We start from the raw sequence: 21,435 nt of genomic DNA, 5'->3' as shown, positions 1-21,435 counted from the left end.
CTAGCACTTAGTGTGGGCTGAAGATATTTAGGAATGGCTGCTCCCAGAACATAACCAGAAGAGTGTTCATACCTCACGAACGTGAAATGGTTCGCAAATGCTTTTTTAGCCAAACCCATAGAATGAGAAAAAAATCATTAATCTGGTGTAATACCACAAGAATTAAATAAATCAGTAGTGTTTTGTTTAAAAATAATTAATTTATTATTACCTTTTGACTTTCAAATCACCGGGTTTCCCAGGGCCCTACTTCCTTGAGTAACTTTTTTTGGCTGGAAAGTTGGAGTTCTCCTCTCCCAACGTGCTTCCAGGAGCTGAGATTTCCAAGGAAATACTAAATCAAAAGCCTGAATAAAACTATAAGAATTAGCAACACTGGAAAAAAAATCCTACCTTTCCCCCTCACCTCTGATGCTGTTCTCTACCTTAAATTAGCAGATTCCATATCAAATGAATTGCAAGAGAAAACCTAGCAAGAGATGTTGTTTACCCTGCCACATATATTTGGGATAACCGGCAATTCACTGATACCCCTCTGTACTTTTTAAATCAAATAGGAACTCTGAAAAATGGGAGCTCCTGTCAACGAGATCAGAGCGCACGCGGTTCCTGCCCTTGCGCTGTGCACGCAGCCGCAGCTGTTGGTGGTGCACGCTGCAGGGACTTCAGGGGTCCTCTTGCCCCTTGTCGAGGGGGCAAAATAATAGGGGAACAGTGGTAATCAGCATGTGCTTGCCTGTCAGCTGCTTTAGTTTGTAGCGTGGTGCCGCAGCTTAAAGTAAATTGGTGATGGCGTAAGTTGCAGTGCCAGGGTATGAACTGTCCTGGCTGAGGAAATGGCCTTGGTACCTGGGGTGCTGTGCCAGCTGCGGGTGTAAGCAGCTTCCCGCAGAGGGGTGGAGAGGACGTCTGAATGTAGCTGCGTGCTAGGCTGGTGCATCTGCGTCTCCCGTGAGTCAGAGCCCAGTCATACAGTTCTCAGCCTGGTCCAACAAGACGCTCCTGGCTGTCACATGAAATCCTGGTGCCAGCTTCTCCTTCCCCCTCCCATCCTAGGTTTCAACAGGCTTTTTGGTACAAAAGAGACTTGGTTGTGCCCACCTGCCAGCTAACTTGATTTCTTTGATTGCGCTGTAAAAAGAAGAGTTCGGTCTGCTTATCACGTTTGTACTTTGGTTATAGTGTCAGGCTTGGGCAGATTAATTGGTTGTAGCTTTAGCAGAGCTGTCAGGGTATTTAACCCATTGGAGAAAAATTACCTAAGCTGATGATAAACAGGCTTTAAATGCAGAGCAATTACTTAGTGCTAACAAAGCACCATGACTACACACTTTGTCCAAATGCAAAAAGCAAAGTCTTATCAGTGGTTCTGTTTGCAGGAGGACACTAGAAGATAACCTTTGTTTGTGCAAATACTTACCTGATAAGATCATCCGGAAAGGGAACGGATGAAATTTCTGGTTCTATCTTGCCTGAAGGTTATGCTTCAGATTACAAAGTATCAAACAAAAAAGAATAATAATCACAAACCGAGAATGCTCAATTCTGTCTTTTAGTTGGACCGAAAGTCTCCGATGGTGGGTTTCTTTCCTGCTTGCATTGATTGCTTTTATTTCTAGCACATAACAATAAAGCAATTTAGAGACCTTTAACCAATAGGACTTTGGATTTCATTGTTCACAGGAGCTGGCAAAGCTGGAGGGCTGGTTAGCATTGAACTTGGTTTGTTCATTGCAGGCTTAACCCTGACTGGTAGCCAGGGTTTACAGCACAGCAATCCAGTGACTCACAACTGTTCTGTTTTGCATCCATGGTGAAACTGGTCCGGGGAGTTTCCAAACTGTGAAAGCTTAGGAGGTGCTTTTAGTGGGACGTGCACTCAATACCATTTGCCTCTCAAGGGTCACAGGTCGCATTCTGAAGCAGCAGAGGTTTGAGTTTTTGTGATGAGTCTTAACATCTTGCGTTTGACCTCTGTCTAGCTCACTCCAGTTTTTTTCTGTGTTAAGATTTGACTGGAAGGACACTGTTTATTGAATGCTTTTAATTGACCAACTTTAAAAAAAAAATCCAGTTTGTTATAGCTCATCGATCAAAAGATTTACAAAACTGACATCTTTTATTTTGCTTTCAAATAACTTATTAGAGATTTCCCATTTGGTGTTTGCAAAGGACCTTTATATCAAGGGAAAAATAAAATGCAAGCATGTGTTTTGGTCTTTTTGGATCAAGGCCTTATATTAACCCAGGCATGCTCAAAGCTCCATCTCATGCAGAAAGTAAATACGTATTTTTTAGGGAAATGTTTCTAAGTGTAGTTATCTTATCCTGCTCTATGGTCTGTGTCAGATTTTTAGGCGTGAATGTGATCTTAGGTTGATTTGGGTGCCATGTAGTACTTTGTCTGGACGCTAATGCAATGGCATGGTGTTTGTGTGAGCCCCATCTTGCCTTCTGTACTCTACTGACTTTGGCTTCCTTTGGCCAGTTTCAGTTGCAGTTGACAGAGGGATGGAGATGGCAAAGACATTACGTTCCTACTAGTTCCATGAGAGGAAGTGTCTGGGTCGAGAAGCAAGAGGCTCTGAATTAGTCCTGTGTGCCCCCTACTGAAAAAGACTTTCTATAAGCCATCACCTCATTAGGCTCAGAGAACCTGTGCAGACCAGCAAGCCATTGGAAACCGGCCGTCATTCACTTTCTCGCTCACTGGACTACTTGGTCTGTGTGGATTTCCTGCCCCAACTGATTTGCTTGCATTTTATGATGAGTTTTTTTGAAAATGTGTTTGAGTTTGATATTCTGGTGCCTCTTATGCTCTTGTTCCCCACCCACTAGGGGCTGACAAAACTGGCAATAAACAGATGCATTTTTGGGAGGTAGCTTCACAAGTTATATTCAGGTAGCTGTTGAGTTTCAGTTTTTCTTTCCGAGTGGGTCTAATAGAAGTTTTCTGGAGGAGATCTTAATTGCAGACGTGCAGCACAGCAAGATGTGTTTTTGAAACAGCCCCTCAGCTCACCACAGGTGTGGTGAGGGCACATCATTTATATTTTAAATGATCAGGGACTGAGCTGCCTACTTTTAAGCGATTTCAGTGGTTTTGCACGCATGGAGCTGTGTGCTCTCCACCTTTGGTGACGTGGGCAGGTGTTGGAGTGTTTTGCACCTCCGCATGTATTGGGAACTGTACAGGAACTGGTCCGGTTGCTTCATAAGAAATTTTGTAAATGCTGTTGTATGTGCGAGCTCTGGCTGCTCAGCTGTTTTTCTGTGGCCCACCACAACCAAATTGTGATTATTCGAGTCAGTAGGACAGCAAATCTGAAGCTGGACCAGCCTTACTTAATGAGCGTTTTTTAATGCCTCAGTTTCCATAGCAATGGAAATAAGCACTCCTCTCACTTGAGTGCCGGATATGTGCATGTGTATATTTGTCTTGCATAAGACTGGGAGGGCAAGGCCTACTTCTTTTCCTGCAAATATATTTGGAAGGGAGGAGGAGTGTTGGATGCTGGCTCTGCAGAGCTGCTGCTGCAAACTAACATGTCTCAGGGAGGGGGACAGGTACAGGGAGAGGGTGACTGTCACCAGGGCCTGTGCAGGCTGAGACCCCCCTGACAAAGGAAGTCCCTCAATCATGAGTTTGCTTTTTACCTGCACACTTTTTATTAGGAGTTAGAACTTGCAGGAAATAAAATGCAATCCTTGAAGGCAGGGGAATGTGATGTTAGTCATCGATACTAGTCATTGACAGTTTCCGCCTTATGGGCTATTCAGGCTATTTCCTGCAAAAGGAAATCTTTCATTAGCTAATTATTTTCCTTAGCAGTGCTGTAAGGGCATCAGCAAATAATACAGTTCCTGGCAAAGCTACTGCACTGCTTAGTGCCTGCCTGCATGATCAGGGGAGACTAATGGGGAAATTTTAATGAAAGAAATTAATGAGAGCTGAAAAATACTAATGGCTTCAAAATGCTGTCCAGAGTTGACTCCTTAGCAATCGATTTTAATAAATCTTCTACGTGCAAATGAGGAATCCCAATGTCATATGTTGTCTGATACCTGGATTTTGACGGTTTTCTAGTGGTCTTTGACATTGTGCCAAATGTATTAGGAAGGTGTGATGCAGCAGAGCCACTGAAACACGTTCACCTCTAATAGGAGTGATAGTATAGCCTACAGAACTGAAAGGGGAAAATGCAGTATCCCAGTGAGGCTGCAGCTGAGAATTAGGTGGGTCGAGCAGACATGCTTGGTGAGTCAGAAGGAGCAAGGGCACAGTCCTGCTCCAGAAGAGCCATAAGATTGGCAGTGCCCAGTTGTCAGTGCCTTGCTTGCAGGACTCTTCCCCTCTCACCCCAATAAAGCTTAGATTTTTTTCAAAAGTACAAAAGGAGTATGAGACCTTGTACCACTCACCTTAACAGCAGTGAAAAGTCCTAGTCCCTCCAAGACAGCTTTGAAAGCATCAGTTTAAGATAGTTGTTTAAGACAACTAACGGAGTAGAATGAACCGAGGTGCTTCCATTATTTCTTAGACTCAGCGTTCTGCCGAAGATTGCGGTTGGTACTGTTATCCCTGCTGATCTGTTTTAGCTAATTATGTTATCGCAGCTTCTAAAATCTCTTATTTGAGTTCCTGTGTACTTTCTTATTAGTCTCATATCATGGTCATGTAAGTTCATATCGGCCTTTCAGTATCTTTGGTTTTTTGAACATGTCCGGTGGTCTTTCTGTTCACTGCCATTCAGTTCTACCATTACAAACCAGTCTTTGCCATGCATTTCATAATATCAAGAATTTTGTTTCTGTAGTGCCTTAAAACTACATGATTGTAATGTAGGAACTGAGTTCACAATTTCTTCTCTAAACAACATGTAGTGTAAAATAGTTGCACCTCTTGAGATATTTGGTTGCCTTTTTTGCAGGAGTGATGTGATTCTCCACTCCCCATGATACCTTAGTGTGGTGTTATATTTGTTCTGTGTGGATGGAAAATAAAGCTGGTCGGCTGGTTTTTTCTCTGTGTACACACACAATGATAGACATTTTAATTAGATGCACTTTTTCTCTTCCTGACATCTTTATGGCAGATACATCGGTTTTCATAAACTTTTCTTGCTAATATCCACTTACCTTTACAAGGTCCATTTTTCTCTGTAGTGTTACTTTAACCCAGTTTTTCATTTTACTGCAAGTCACTCTAATTAGGACATCTCTTCTCTGTTCAGGTTTCTGTAATTTAGCTTTACTGAGCAGCTCTGTCAGTGGATAATCAATGGTCTTGCCTGAAACCTTGGTTTATGCAAGGAAAACACACCTTTCTCAAATAAGTCACTATAAAGTCTATACCAATACGTTTATTTCTGTATGCAAAAGGGAATTGATATCAATCAACTTTATGTTGGAAGAAGAGTATCTGCATGACATTTTTCCCAATATAGTTATTTCAGTTACAAAACCATAAATCACATCTGAAATTAACTGTTACAGCTTTCTAGCAGACCAGGAATCTTGTACTAAAAGACGTAAGAAATACTTTTAATAGGTAGTTTGAGTTATTTGTTTTTATTACTGGGTTAATTGTTTAAAGAAACACCTTCTGTGCTCAGGATGAGCTTTCAACGGCTGCAAATGTCACCATACATGCTTACCTGACAGTTGGAGAATGGCACTGGCACAGCATTCATTCTTATTGTGGAATTGTTGTGCCCATGAGGAATGCTGTAAAAGTAGCTGGTGCTTACAGGGTGACATAATTCCAGTTTCTGACAAGCGCTCTCTCTAGCATCATTGTTCTGCAGTCTTTTGGTGGGAAGAGGAAATCTTTTGAGTTTCCCAGTCAAAAAGGCCTGACATATATCAATTTTTCTCTTTTCCAGGATCTTTCCTAGAGAGTATCTTCTCCAGCAGATCCATCTTTATTCTCTTGCAGACCTTCAGCAGGTAAGTTTCTTCAGCTAATTCTACCTGTTACACATCAAGTCTGTTCTCATCTTCAATGCTAATTGTACATTCCCCCTTCTAGCTAATCGTAACATAAATAGCTTTACTTCCAAGCCATCTCTGTGGTTTATAGTTTAATATGAAGATGGGTTAACAGTGGCATTGGTTAGGGATGAGAGAGAGAAAGTCAGTGTTGAAAGGGGGCTGGAAAGAGGCTGCGAAGGAAAACTGTACTCTGCAAAGAGGACTTTGCTGTGAGAAATTTTTCATCTGATGAAGGAAGGCTCATCTAAGGCTCAGCCTACAGGTTTTTTTAGTAGTATTTATTTATATAGTAGGCATTTATATATTTAATACATATAGTATTATATATCATTATATATCGTATTATAAGTAAAATATAATATATAAAATACTATTATATATTCTATATTATAAGACATAGTATTTATTTATAGAGTAGACAAGTAGTATTTATTTCTTTGCTTGAAAGAATAGTTATTCAGGAATTTATGAGTTTGTACAGTCCCTGTTGGAACATGCTTATTTACAAAGCCTGCTAGGAATTACCACAAGAGGTGAAAAAATAAAAAAAAAAAACCAAACCACAAAAACCTCAGCAAGCCTGCTACACAAAGTTAAGCCATGCAGTGTGACTATGATGGACGTGACCACAGAAGAGGTGATGTGCCAGCAAAATATGTCTTTGCATTGATATTGATTGAACTAAGCAAGCATCTTGCAGTACATCTGCCTGAACAGCAGAATTTTGTTACGTACCAGATTAAACAAGAATTTGGCAAAAAGAGCTGAAAAGAGAGGATAGGGAATCTAAGGTGAATGTGCTGCAGTGCTCAGCTGCACAATGGAGGAAGCAATGAGGTAAGATACGCTAGCTGACCTGGGCACATACGCTAGCTGACCTGTATTCACACTCTAATGCCATTGCCAGTGATATGTAAAACACATTATTTTAAGCTTCTTCCACTGATGTTTCTGTTGTCTAGTGGTGCCTTTTCTGCAGGATAACAGGTAGCATAGTTCTGGATGTTCAGTTGACACATTTAAGTTGAGGTAGTTTAGATGCCCCTCAGAGCTGGAGACTACAGAACTGCAGGAAACATGGCTTTTGTTGGCTGGTGAAGTCAGGGTAGCAATGATTCCATATATAAAATAAAAAGGCCAGTCATCTGAGGTTTAAAACTGTTTCCACATCTTTTCAGCATGTTCTGCTATCTCATCTTTAATAATCAAGCCATGAAAAAGCAAGCTACTTAACTCCAGAGCTGCAGTCTCCCTGGTGGGCCTGTCTATTAGCCCCCAGTGTTTTGTAAGCTGCTTAATCAGTTCCTAACATTGGTAGTAGATGTTTTAGAAGCAATCAGCAGCTTATCAAACACCCTGAGGGAGGAAGGGAGGGTAGAAGTCACAATTCATCCATTGATTTAGCAGTTCCCTTTAGCATGTTTCCTTGTGTTTGTGTTTGCAAGACACCTTCTCTTCCCCTAAGGGCCCCAGCCCCCAACTTACTGTATTTAGAGGCAATATAATTTGATTACTATTTCTGCTGGGGTGGGTTAAATTGCATTTAGCTTTTAATCTAGCTATATCCTTGTTGTCAGCCTGGAGAGGGTTTTCCACATTTCAGAGGCTCCAAGTTTGAAATCAGATTGCCTGTTTTTGTCAAAGGGGAACTAGAGTGGAGGGGGGAGGATGGCCACATTGAGAAAATGAATCCAACAGCTGGAGAAACACTAATACCCTTATAGCCCCTGCCTCCTCCCTTACCACTGCTTCCTCCCGATTGCTCATCATTTTCTACTGACCTGCAGTTTGGGTGTTTTTTAATCCTAAAAGTTTCCCCTCCTTTTGATTCCTCTGCTGCGTATTTCCTCATATCCGTGGGCTGCTTTTGCACTGTATCCTGCTGTCATGTAGATTGCATGTGTTTGGGGAATTAACTAAAAGGTTTATTAAAGATTAATGGAAAGATAAGGCATGGTGAGTGAATTAGAAAAGCAGAGAGGGGTAATCTGCAGATATAAGCAACCTTTACCCTGGTTAGTCCCAGCTCAATTCTGATTTGTTTCCTAGCCAAGTGCTCTTTAAAGTTCCTGGAAAACATGGGTCATTTCCTACCAAGCAGCTGAGTTTCAACAATGTGGTATGAGGGTCTGTTCTTAGGTGCAAAAAAGTTGAAATGCTTGTTTGCCAGTAGATGAAGCAGCATATAATCCTATTCCAAAATGAAATCCAATTTAAATCTCTTTCCAAGCTTAACAGAGCTCCATGGCTAGACCTTATGGATGTGGCAGAGTACATACTTGAGCTATCTGATGGTCTGGGAATGGTTGTCACTGGGATGCATTTGGACAGGCCTCTACTGGGGAAGACCTTAACTGTGAGGTTGAAAGCAGAGCGGAAAAAATTGAAACAAAATGTCCTTAATTTTGGAAACTCGCCAAATCCTGGTGAGGTAATGGTTTTGCTAGTACTTTACTCATTAACAAATGCTCATAGTGCAGGTGTGAGGAGGCCTGACCTTTAACCAAAGAAGCAGCAAGTGATGGTCTTTGTTTGTATGTGCATGGTTATTTAAAATAAACACAAACACACACATGTACCCCAGCAAGGTTTCACTGCAGACCAAGGCCCCAGGGACTACATTAAAGTTTACAGCGAGTCTATCTATGGGCATTCCCATGGGGTACATATTCTGAGAATTCTGTTGTCATTGTTGCCATTGGAGGTGTTAGCAGAGGAGGTAACTAATTAGGTGCATTCAGATTTAACAAGCAGAAACGTAAAGTGTGACAGCTTGCCTATTCTGCCCCACTGGCTACACTTGCTTTCCTTTCCAACCCTCCCTGGCATCATCTGCCCAGAGAGTCATCTGCCCCGCATCACCCATAACACCACTGCGTGTCTGTTAGCCAGGTTATCCAGGGCTATTCCAATCAATTAAAGCTTTAAAGAGGGATACCTCCAGTTGTTAGGAAGCAAGTATTCACTCTTGAAATTGCTGGTTTTAACAGACATAGTGCACTGGAAAAATGGATTACTCTTATTTATGTGCGGTATAGTCCCTGATGGTGCAGTCACAGTCTGGGGTCGCTTCACCCTAAACCTACTGGAGGTGTGAACTCTGTTCTCTGCTGACATTACTAATGGACATCTCACTGGTTTTGTGGACATGTGGACACAGTTCATGCAAGCTGGAGTTAAAAACTATCCATTCATTTTGTGTGGCTGGGGCTGCTTTTGGTCAGACTAACAGTTTTTACACTGTTAAACATTGATTTGGACAGACGCTGACTCAGACAAGACTCTTGCATTTCTTAGGAAAAGTAATTCTTGCTACTTACACTAGATTCCATATTAACAGGAGCTTTTAAAGTAAAAGACTTGAAGTAGCTATTGTGACAAGTTCAAAATTCAGGTGCTTAATCCACACAAGAGAGTTAACTAACGTCTTGCTTGTTTTTTATGTTAAATAGCAAGATATGCAAGTGTACAAAGATTATTGCAGTGATGGCCTTTACTGTAGAAACACTCTTAATCATGGCAATTATTTCATCCTGGTTACACTACCCCCAAAAGAAGTGGTAAAATAAAAAGGATCCACGTAACGGCAAAAATGACTGGATGTCAAGGATGGAAATTGTGAGCGAGACAGGAGATTTAAAAAGATGATTATTTGAAGACTTGTTTACAAAGGAACACTCAGGAAAAAAAAAAGTGAAGTGACAAAATATGGGAATTTAAAATAATGAGTTGAATTACATTGAATCACTGTGTAAATACTGTTATTCAAAATATAAGTGGCTTTCATTTGGTTTATCTCTGTTTACTTTGGAAGCAAAGTGAGCTAAATTGTATTAAGGCCACTTTCATTCTGCATGTGTGTGTCCATACAGGGATTTAATGTAGTATAATTTATCCATTTCAACATTGTAGATAAACTAATCCATTAAAATTTAATTAAAACATCCATTTACCTTAGATCAACTTTCCTGACTATCTACCTGTAGATGAACCTACAAACAATGTGAAGAACAGTGGAGAGAAGGGATGAACAGGAGAGCCCTAGTTTCACAATAATAAAGCACAGGTCATACAGTGAATATGAGATACACATAAAAATCCTTAATGGAAATGCTTCTTTGCAGAACACACAGCAAGCATGAGGAACTTAATGCCACGGTAATATTACTGAGGCCAGAAGTTTATCATCTTTGAGAGGATTAAGTACCCATAATGAGAATGTCCACAGTTACACTACGTAAGATAAAGAGATTATAAGGTTTCAGAATAGATATATTATTTACTGAGGGGATTAGGAAGATGTCTTCGCTATTGACAGACAGATCAATGATTTCATCTTCCTCTGACGTATATAGTACTGATTACAGCGTCTGATAGGGTTTTGGACTAGGTGAACAGTTGGTCTAACAGAAGTATTCCCAATGTGAAAATCTTAATGTTTCTGTTCAAGATTTTGGGCATATAAGGTTCCCCAACAAAAATGTGAGGAATAAAAATGAACTTCAATGAAACATAAATTCCACCTAATTTGAGACTAGTATATTGTTAGATCAGGATTAGGAAGCCTTAGAAGAACAAAGAAATTGTTAGGTCTTGTTCACTTTTCCAGGCTTTTAACCCATGCTGTACTTTCATCACACCTCCTTTTCCTATGGCACATTTGGGTCCTCCCTGCATTTTCCTAGACTGAGATGGAGGAGGAGATTGGAGATGCTCTTTCTAGCTTTTTTGCACGTGCAAAACTTTAGGTTCATTTAGACAAGCTGTTTTGTGAGTCCCAACAATAGCAAAGACTGCAAGGAGATGTGGACTTTTTTTTGCTCTTTACCTGCTGTTTTTTTCAGAGGTAAAACTTCTTTTCTGATCACTCAGTCCTCATGCAATTACTAAGAAATGCTCAGCTTGGATTTATAACATACAGTCTGATGACTTCCAAGCCCACCAGTGGTGGTCACCTTGCCCAGCAGTTCCTTTTTATTCAGGCATAAAAAGGATGGGATGTGGCATCTAACCCACATGCCTGTGCTGGTGCAAGCCAGTAGTGTGCTTGTGGCTATACTGATTGACAAAACTGGGTTTTGGCTAACATACTTTGGGCTCGCTCTAGTTTTAGAAGTGTTACTGGGATAGGTGTGTGACAAACATCACCCACCCCCCGCTCTTAACAGATATAGCCATACCTGTAAAAGCATTACTCCAAACTCAGTTATATCAATGAGAAAGTCTTTTGCTGTCATTTGTTTCGTTCAGTGATTAAATATAAGCTGTATCAGCTTAAACTTTTATTTACCAAAGAGGTTTACCCATGTAGCTGTACCAGCAGATCCTTTTAAGTTTAGGCAAGCCCTTTTTTTGCTTGAGGGGCAGGAGGTGGCAAATGAGAAGGAGAATTAGCTTTTTGGCAGGCCTGGCTATGCTGAGATGGCTGAAGATTTGTCTGTCACAGTTCTCTGTGGGAGTTCACTGTGCTCAACAAGAGCAGCAAAATGCCAGGCGCATCTGTGCCATATCCGCCACAGTTCAGGGTTCAGCACCATAGTGAAAACATTGCTGTATATCCCTAGCCCCCCAAGCAAGGGTTGACACCGCATGTGTGACAGAGATGCAAGTCCTGCAGTGCGTTGCTACCAGTATTCAGCTGACCACAGGTTGGAAGATGTTGCTCAGAGTACAGCTGGTTTAAAGCAGTGGTGGGTTTTAACTGACATGTCAGGTACAGCCCCTGCTCTTAAATATTTGGTAGGAGGTAGACTGACGCAGATGGTTGTGTGGGGAGGTGAGAGGCGTACACAGTGTTAACTTGTACGGTGGTCCAGGTCTCATCCTAAGGTACAGGTGATCTGGACTCCCTTCCCGGCTCTGCTGCAGGCTTTCTCTGACACACAGGACAAGTCATTTTTAATGGGATTAAGGTAAAATGGGTCCCACTTTACTATGTTTAAAATAGACATCCTAAGCACAATTAAGTTCAAAAGAGGGAAACCAGCACTTTGGAGGGGTAGTCCATCTGACCTATTTTAAATATGTTGTGCAATTTAAATACATTAAGATTTTGAGGCACTTGGATAATTCTGTACTTGAACTATGTAAACACGCATCTTGGACCATAACGACATCATGCTAATAGCCATCTTTATGTCCTTCCTTTACGACCTGTGCCTGTATGACTGTGGTAACTGTATTAGCAGAAGAATATGAAAATAGTCCTAGGATGGGAAAAACACACAATATACATTTCCATAAATATTAAAAGGTCTGATAGCAAAACAGCAATTAAACAGCTTGTATACTTTCCTGTGGCTGTGGCTCCTTTATCACTCATTTCTGTCACTCCCTGGAGTTTTCTAGCACCGAGCTGCCTTTCAGCAGAACAGGAAGCTTCAGGTTAGCTGATATTCCAGGTGTGTGTATAATTCCCCAAAGTGCTGACAGCTCTGCTTACAATTAGTGGTAATGGCAATGATCTTACTGGCGTTTCCTTTTTACCGCAGCTCTGCTGGGGAAGGGAGTTGCTGTCATTGAGAACGGCTCGTGGTCAGGCAGACAGCATGGCAGAGCCAGCCAGGCTCGTGGGGGAAGAGCTGGCCAGGAGCGTTTTGGCAAGTGGCAGCCAGGAAGACAAGTTCATCTGAGTTAGGTGTGTTAAAGTCTTGGAGGCAAAGTGTGGAGCTGTAGCAAGATTGTTAATAGATATTTTTAATAGCAGAACTGGTTTTTGCACTGCTTGAAACCAGAGTTTTCAACAGGGCTTATTAAATACATGTGGTGCTTTTCCACATGAATATGTAATCTAGGCCGCTTGGGGTAAGTGTGGGTTTTTAGAATGAAACTCTATTTAAAACAACCCAGCAGTGGTGCCAGTGGCTCACAGGAGCTTCTGAGTTGAGATCTCCAGAGATATTTTAATTTGTTCAGCCCCTGGAAGAGGCAGTAGCAATATAAGCTACCCCTTTTCTAGTGCTTTGTGCTAACCAGGTTTCTTCTGTTCTTTTTTTGCTGTGCAGAATGAAAGGCCCAGTACTGGAGATAGGGGTTAGCAGTGTGAAAGATTGGGCTCTAACCTCATTGCTGTACTTCACATAAAATGTCTATTCAGGAGGGGCAGCTGGACATATCTCAAGGAGTAACATCCCAAGAAACCAAATTTCCTGAGGAAACAAAATACTGTCTGAGGGCTACCTGCTTGGATGAGAGAAGAAAAATTGTTTTAGAATATTTTTTCAAATATACTTTGTACTCACAGAGTTTTTTTTCAGAGTAACCCTAGCCATTTTGTTGGTACTTTGCTTTCTTGTTCTAAAATCCTTCAGAGGACTCCTCCTTAAAATGCCCTGATCCAGTCCTGTGCAAGGCAGGAAAGTTTCTAATTTTGTGATATCACTCATGAAATAATGTCTTACTCAGTGGGCATGTAGAGTCAGTTAATATCTCTGCAGGCAATTGCCTGCTTAATCTTAAAAAAAAAAAAGGGGGGGGGGGGGGGAAGCACATATATACTCTCTGCCTGAATGCATATTTGCTTGTGTGTGTATTTAGAGTCACGTATATTTTTAAGCTAAGGAGAGTGCTTTCTGTTCTCTACCAGCCAAATTCCTGGTACTCTTTCAACCTTGTTTGACTAAAACAGCCTTTAACCTTTGCTTGAATACCTGTTTCTTAAAACAACCTATAATTCATCCCTGCAACAAGATTAGGAGAACTTGGGGTGTGACAAAATTGACATGTAGCTGCCTGGAAACCTTGGGGGAAGGAGAAAGGAGGAAAGACGATTGAAACACAGTGAGTGTGAAGGCAGAGGTTGTGGGGCTGGAGTCTTGTTGCAGGGCTGGCTGGGGAGCTGGCACAATTGATTTCCAGGCATGTTGTTTATACTGAGACAATTCCATCTTTCTCACTTGTGTCAGCTTGCACCCAGAGACCTGCTGAAATTTCAGGCTTTTCTTCCTTTCCATGGCGGGGGGGGGGGGGCCTTGGAGGGACCTTGTCATCCTCTCCACCTCCTGCTATAAATTCACTTGTTCTGTCACCAGTTTGTTCCTCTCCCCCAAACAATGTAAAACTCTGTCTTCACCTTGCCCCCTGTCTATATGTGCTTGTCACAGATGAGCAGCATTTGCTCTTGACCTTGTTTTGTTTTTCCTCCTCTTCCCAGTGCCTATTATAGTTCGTGGCTAACTTGTGGAATATGGCTTTAATACCAAAGTAAAGTGCAACATGTTGAGTGGTCTGGTTTGGGAGGACCACGAACAGCAAATGGCTCTGCCGTCAGTGCGGACTGCCTGGTGCAAAGAAGTCAAAGGGAGCTTGGGATTTCTGTTTATTCAAATTCTCACTCATTTCTGCTTTGGTTTGATTTATTTGGTGGTTGGTTTTGTGGGTTTTTTGTTCTTCGCAGTGTTTATCGCCAGGTTTCCTTTCGGGATGTTCTCTGCTCTGTGTGGGTGATGAGTTAGCACGGCACAATGTGTGGCTGCGTGATGTTGTTTTGTCTGCGTCAAGGCCAGCGATGGCAAAATGGTGTCATGTGGGTCAGAGCCAGCACCTTGCGCTGGTGTCGGCAGTGGGTGAACGGAGTCCCTGGCTTTGCCTGCTCCTGTCCACCCTGCTGCCACCCGTACCACAGGCTGAATAGGCCTTTGGGACAGGCAGAGACCTGCAAAGGCTGGAGAGAGGAGAGGAGAGAAAGAATGGGGTGGTATCACCCTTACTGTCGGGAGCTGGGATTGTGCCCCATAGCACGGCTGTAGCAACAAAAGATGGGGCTCTGCTGACGTTACTGCTGTGTTCTTTTTTCATTTGTTTTACAGCAATGCATAGTGACCGATTCTAGTGTGTGTGCACACAAGTATTAAATCATTCTTCCCTTAAGTCACTTGCAATTTAAATAAACAAGGCAGGTAATCTGAAGGAGATGACTGGGAGTCAAAATGGAGCAAGGAAAGCTGACCAGACCAGTATATTGCACAAAAGATGGGGCAGAGCTGAGATCTGATATCTGCCTCCCTGGGGCTTTTACCTCATGATCATCCTTCCTCCTTCCATTTCCCTTTCCTCCAAACTAAAGATTAATTGTGCATTGAAATCATAACAAGAATTCACAGTGTTAAGAATCTGGCAAACGGAAGGGAAAAAATCCTCAAGGAAATTAGCAGTCCGTGAGCATTGTCTGTTCCCTAGATATAAATGACTAGGAACTTCCCAGCCAGGGAATATGTTTTCCCTTTCTTTTCTCTGTAGCTTGCATTATCCTTAGCTAAGCATATTGTAGCGTGCTTGTCTCCAAGTCCATGTTTTCATCACAGAAATTCCGACCCTGCTGAAATCTGTCACGGGCCGGAGATTCAATTTACCCTTTGTGCTTTAACGCCCAGTCTCCATGCTTAACAAATGCAGAAAATAGCTGCTTGTTCTCCAGTTAGCAAACAGGTAAAGGCGACCATTGTAGCTTTCCTGCACCCCAATCTGCCTTTGCTCTTCCCGGCTTGTGACAGAGAAGGGAATATGTCAGAAAATGGTTTCTGAAACAGATTGCGCAACGTAAGGATGGGAGGTAGAGTGTGAAACAAAGACAGTTGACTGCAGCAAAAGAGATCTGAGGCAGGCATTAGGAACAACTTCCCAGCCCTTCTGAGTGCTGGAGAGTTGTGGGATCTCTGTCGTGAGAAGTTTTTAAGCAAGTCAGAGAGTCACCTGTCACTTGGCTGTGCCACAGGGCAAGGAACAGGAGCCACAGAGGAGGCTTCTAGAGGTGTTTTTTCTAGCCGTATTTTCTTATATCATTGGTAGTTCTTTTGAAAGCATATTTCTCATCTGTCCTGGAGGTGAAGAAAGACTACTGAGTGTTTAGTCCTTCTCCACAAAGCTTCCACCAGTGGAATTTGGAGGGTGGTGAGCGCAGTGGTGAATCCAAGCTGATCTGTTCAGGAGATTTTATTTTCCCTTTCATTCAGTCCAGGAAGCACGTTCTCGGTGGTACTCTGAAGTCTAGGCGAAGTTGGAGCTTACCTCTCAGCTTGTTAGCAAAAGGCTTGATTCAGACTAGCTGTTTCTGGAGAGGTAGAAAGAACACAACCAGGAAGAGGCAGAAACCTTGTCTTTAGAGGATGGTGGAAAGCTGTGCACGATTGTTGACTGCTCCTTCAGATAGCTTCCTTCTGCCAGGGATGCTTGTGACACTAATCCCAATAATTAAAGGACTTTCTATCCCTTCAATGTATGTAATTGGGGATGGTGAATGAGCTTCATATCTACCACCCCTTCTATTTTCTCAGTGCCTCTTGGCCTTTTCATGTCTCTTCTGCATTGCGTCAGTGCCTCCTGGCAAATTCTGTCTGTGTCTGTCTCAGATAGAGCCAAGTGTGTGTCTGGCCTTGAGAAATAATCATAAATTTTGTTCTATCAGGAGGAGAGGCTGGGACAATCCAGTTGAGATTTGAACCTGTAGTTCAAGGTGTTTTAGGGATTTCATATCACTTAACCCATCCCCTCCAGGTGTCACTTGTGCCTGACACGTAAATCATACTGGAGGAATAAATGGAACAGATTGCTCGGTGCTCCAGAAGAAGGTTACGAGGCAAGCCTGTGTCTTTAAAGAGAGTGCCTTCTAATAAATGTTATCTGCAGAGAAATACCCCAGCCCCTACATAAGTAGTTAATGTTACTGCTTCAGTGTTGGCTTATAAAACAACTTTATCACCTCTATGACGATAATGATTAACAAACTGATTTACAAGGGTGGGGTCAAAGCCATTTGGCAAATTTAGCTTGTCTCACAGTGACAGTGGTAGAGAACCTGAGTTTTACAGTATTTTCACCACTTTACCTGGAATACTAAACCCTGGTAGTGGAGCTCTTAAGCAGAGCAGTAGCAACAGACACTCCTCTATGAGGATAATAACCAGGGTTTCCTCCTGTGCTTCTGGTACATGAGGAGATTACAGGTCCAGGTCTGAGGGTTCAGGAGAGTTGGGGACATTTCTAGCTCCCTTCTCAGTGTTTATTCCCTGATCGCTTAGCCACAGTGAAGTGATGGTGTTCCTAGACACACTGTTACAGGATGCCTGTGGTTGTTGGCTGTCCCTTGTGTCAGAGCTGGCAGAATATAGAGGTGTGGGTAGATTTCTCTTCCTTCTCTTAGATTCTGGATAGCTTCTGTTAAAATATCCTTCATCTGTTGATTCTCCATTATCTTGGATCTTAAAATAAGAAAAAAAAATTTATTAACTGCTGCTGATTTTACTTTAATTATCATATGTTAGAAATTACCCAGACTAGCAGATTGAATCTAACAATTATTTTAATCCAGAAACCCTTGATGTGGTTTAACATACTGTGACACTTTTCAGAATTTGGACTTCTTAACCTTGGCAGTTCCTCACATCGAGCAGAACAGTGTATCTGAAAGCTCAGCAAGTTATATCCCCTTTACTGCCTGTCTTGACAGTCCTCATGTAGGTGATCAAAGGTATTTATGATCTCCATGCTATGTAAACACCTACTGCACTTTTAGAAGTTGGTAAAAATGCACAGACAGGGTAGGAGATTTGATGACCCTCACTCAAATTCACAACATAGACTCCTGCAGGGATGGAGGTCTCACTCCTTACCTTTTACTTCTTAGCAAAATTCTCGACAGGATCCCTCCCCTCAAAACAAACACTACAAACAAATGGTACTGGTTTTTATCTCCTGTCCAGAAAGTTCATTGTGTCTGATAGATTTCAGTGTTGATTTATGTGGCCATGATGCAAAGGTTGGGTATTTCTGTGGACCTGGTCTAATAGGTGGGTGGAAGGCTATGGAGGCATTACTTGAAGCAACAGTGGATTAGAGCTGACTCATTTTTCCTTCTGTTTCCACACGTTCCCCTTCTAGTTTGCCCTAAAGCCCTTGTAATATTACCTCTTTGGGAATGACACAGTCTGAGTTTGGAGGGGACTTCTGTGCTTACCTTGTCTAATCAATATTTGATTGCTTTTCAGTGATACCCAGTCAGAGGCTTCTATTATGTCTTTTTAATTTGAACAACTGTCAGGAACTGGAACAGACTCTAATTTTGTATTAGGGTTTTTTTGTGCATTTTTTTGTCTTGTTCTATTTTCCAAACAGAAAGTTATTACAAGCTGTGAGTATAGGTTACCATCTCTCTGGGTTAGAACTCTCAATAGAGACGAGAAGTCCTGCCACTGTTACCTTGGCCACTTTTCTAGTTTGGTTTTTAATATGAAAACATATATATTGCAACACTGTGCTCACTACATTGCTCTCCCATGGGACTAGTTTGTGCAACCCTCCTTCATGCTGGTAAGTATGTTCTCATACAAGGAGTCTTTGTTGACTGAAAAGGGAAGACGAAGTGACTTGGCTTCTCTCTGCTGTGTGTAACAGGCTGGAGTTTTGGATCCCCTGTACTGTGCTATATGGGAGGAGGAGGTTTAGGGGCAAGGCTAGGGCTGGGGAGTGGGGGCCTTCAGAGGTGGACTTCTACCAGCATTGAGCTCGGACAACGGATGGGGTCAGGACAGAGCTGTAGCTCAGCATGTGTCGGAGGTGAGGGGACTGCTTCTCCTCTGGCACAGGGCAGCGTCGTGGGCTCAAATGTGTCTTGAAGGTGGGGCACAGGGATACCAGTGAGAGTCCCCTGGGCAATGTGTGCTGCTCCTAGAAGTTGTCTGTGGGCAACAACCCTGTTGTGCACATAGTGGGCCACTGAGGAGGATTTCTCTGCCTGTGGAGGATGCTGTGGTCTATGGCCTTTTCAGTTCTTATTCTCTGGAGATAGCTGGCTGCCCACTTGTTTCTGAAAACATCACCTTGATAGAGCGAGGGAACTATGAGTAACTTCCCATCTTTGGATACAAGGATCCGGAAACCTCTGGGGGGTAGCAGCCCCCCTGACACGTAGTTAAACTGTGACTGATCATACATTACCCTCATGATCATATTAGTGTCATGTATCCAAAGGGGTTTCAACTTGTACCGTAGCCCCTGCTGCCTTTCATCTTCTCTGTCTTCCTGCTGAATCAGGAAGAACATAACTCAGTGCATGGGTTATGCGTTGTGTTTTCCCGCTGCCCAGGGCTCTCGCAGCCGTTGCCGACATTGGCTTGTCTGCTAGCGTTCAGCAGTCCCCACGTTTCACCCCAGCCTCACTCATACAGAGCATAATTATTTCTTTGGATTTATACTGCTACCCAGCTGAACAGTAGCACAAAGATATATGGAAAGAAAGTTTGATTTACCTTTATCCATAACTTTGACTTGTATGAAAAGCCACTGTTCTAGAAATAATCTAAAATAATTGTCCCAACACCCCTTTGGCATGTGTTCAGATACTGTGTACCCTTTTAGTTTCTCCCACTGCTGCAGACAAGTCTCTGCCTTCCCCTCTTACTTGCCAGTAGCACCTCAGCTTTCCCCAGCCGGGTGCAGGAGGCTGGGCAGTGGGGCAGGTCGCTGCTCCTGCTGGCTCTCCCGGCTTCTCCTCTCCCCTCCCCGGCAGCCTCGGCACCTGCAGCCATGCTCTGGCCGGAGGGATGCTCTCTGCAGCGTGGGAAGGGAGCCTGTACGGGAGGCTCCTCCAAAACACGGTTTGTCCCATTTAGGGTGGGAAATATGTGGCAGTTAGTGTAAAAAGCCGTGTTCATTTTGTTGGTTTAAATTGTAAGTGTTTTGAGGGCAGGGCCTGTCTTTTATGGGTGTACAAGTGGGTGTGTATTTTTTATACAATTCCTAACGCGAGACACGCAGTTAGGAGCTGCAGTATGCAAAGCCACAGCTTTCTGTCCTGTGGTAGCTTAGAGAAGTGTTTTTCCAGATCCACAGAGGCAGACAGTGATTCTGATCTGAACATTGGGGCTATTCAGAGACACAACTTGCTTTGGGCCTCCGAACACGAGTATTTTCCTCCTGTTGTCACCAAGCAGCGTACCCCAATACATTCTGGGTGCAGCAGTGGTAAGCTAACTGAGGAGCGTGGCCCCATGTCCAGAATCCTTTGGGGATGGGTTCCTTGCCCAGTTTAGAAAGAGAAAGCTGCGTTGCACCGTACGTTAATTGATGACCGGATGCATCAATCACCTTTCACCCTTAATTTTGGACAACAAAACAGTTGCTTGCACTACAAAGAATTTAGATTAGGAAACAGACCTTGCTATTCATGTGTGCTGTAGGCAGAAGAGAATCTGAACTCAGCAAAATTGTAAATTGTTTTAAGCTTGATGCTCTTTTTTTTTTTCCTTCTTTTTTCCCCTTTTTCCGTTTTTTCCCCTTTTTCTTTCTTTTTTTTTTTAAGAGGCAGGAATATATTTTTAAGCCTTTGCAGGTGCATGTTGAGGCTGTATTATGTTACAGGGATAAGTTAGTGGTGAAATTTTTTGTTTCTGTTCCTTTGGCATACTGTTAACTTAGTCAGTTTTGTGCTACATTTCCACATTTCTTATGAAATGCAGTGGACTGTTCTGCAGCTTGTAGTGTGTGATTTCACAGTTTCTCTATTTTGTAAACTTATTTTGTAAGCTTATTTTGTAAACGGAAATGTCCTTAGGAAAGGTTCGGGTCAAAGCTTAGGAGTGACTCCAACAGTGAGAACAGACGTGTGCTGTGATAGACTGCATGGGGGCTGTGGAGTCTCCGTCACTGAAAGGCTTTAGGAACAGATACAGCTGTAAAGGATGACATAGATGTTGCTGGCTCTGCCAAGACGGCCTTCTGAGGTCTTCCCCCCCCCCCCCCCCCCCCCCATGATTTCCCTGATATCTGGATAATGCATTACATTTGTTTAACACACTTCTGTTCTTTAATCGCTTGTGTTTCCTTGAAACTCAAGATCATTCCAGCATCAACTGGGAGAACATCCTGGGACTCTGCCATCGTGGTTCTGGGATGTCTAAACTGACCGACCCTGGGCCTCCAGCTGTCACAAGGGAGTGCTTAGTCACAGGAGAAGTTTTGACACCTGTGATTACATGTCGTGTGCTCCTTTTCGCAAGCCATAAAACACTCACTGGGGAAGTGTTACCATGAAACTCCTCTTGAGGACAGCAAGTAGAAATCTTCCTTTTTGCTTGCCAGTGTAAATGGAGATGAGGATTTTATTCTTACTAGCTACAAACACGGATGAGAGAAGGCTGCAAGGAAAAGCCATATCCTGTTGCACAGCCCTGAGGTCTCTGATGAAACAAAATGACATAAAATTTACAGATGCTAAAAGCAGTGATAACATCAGTTTGATGTTGCATTTTGTCTTCCTCCTGTAATACAGTAAAATGGCTTGTAATTCACATTGCAGTATTGGCATGCATGACTCCCTGAAGATTTCATCTTCATTGTATGTCTGCAGTGGCCAGAGTTACAAGCCAACCCACTACAGTGCTACAACAAGCCATACAAATAAATAAATACATAGGGACAAATGACACCAGCTCCTCGGGGGCAGCTGCC

At 42.7% G+C, this 21,435-nt stretch overlaps 1 protein-coding gene across 5 annotated transcripts in view; it reads left to right on the top strand.

The window, feature by feature from the left end:
- Nucleotides 1–21,435, top strand: part of PLEKHM3 (pleckstrin homology domain containing M3) — a 94,423-nt gene that overhangs the window by 51,418 nt on the left and 21,570 nt on the right. For 4 of the 5 annotated variants that reach the window (XM_072874213.1, XM_072874211.1, XM_072874212.1 and 1 more), the window contains one exon: nt 5,886–5,949. In XM_072874213.1, the coding sequence (XP_072730314.1) occupies nt 5,886–5,949 (64 nt within the window). Of the gene's footprint in view, nt 1–5,885; nt 5,950–12,485; nt 12,632–21,435 lie in introns of all 5 variants that reach the window. The other variant, XM_072874214.1, reaches the window with a different exon arrangement.

Source organism: Ciconia boyciana, chromosome 10, assembly GCF_034638445.1.
Source record: "Ciconia boyciana chromosome 10, ASM3463844v1, whole genome shotgun sequence".
NCBI classification, from domain to species: Eukaryota; Metazoa; Chordata; class Aves; order Ciconiiformes; family Ciconiidae; genus Ciconia; species Ciconia boyciana.
Note: the sequence above shows the minus strand (reverse complement) of the source record. Positions and strands in the feature narration are given on the sequence as shown.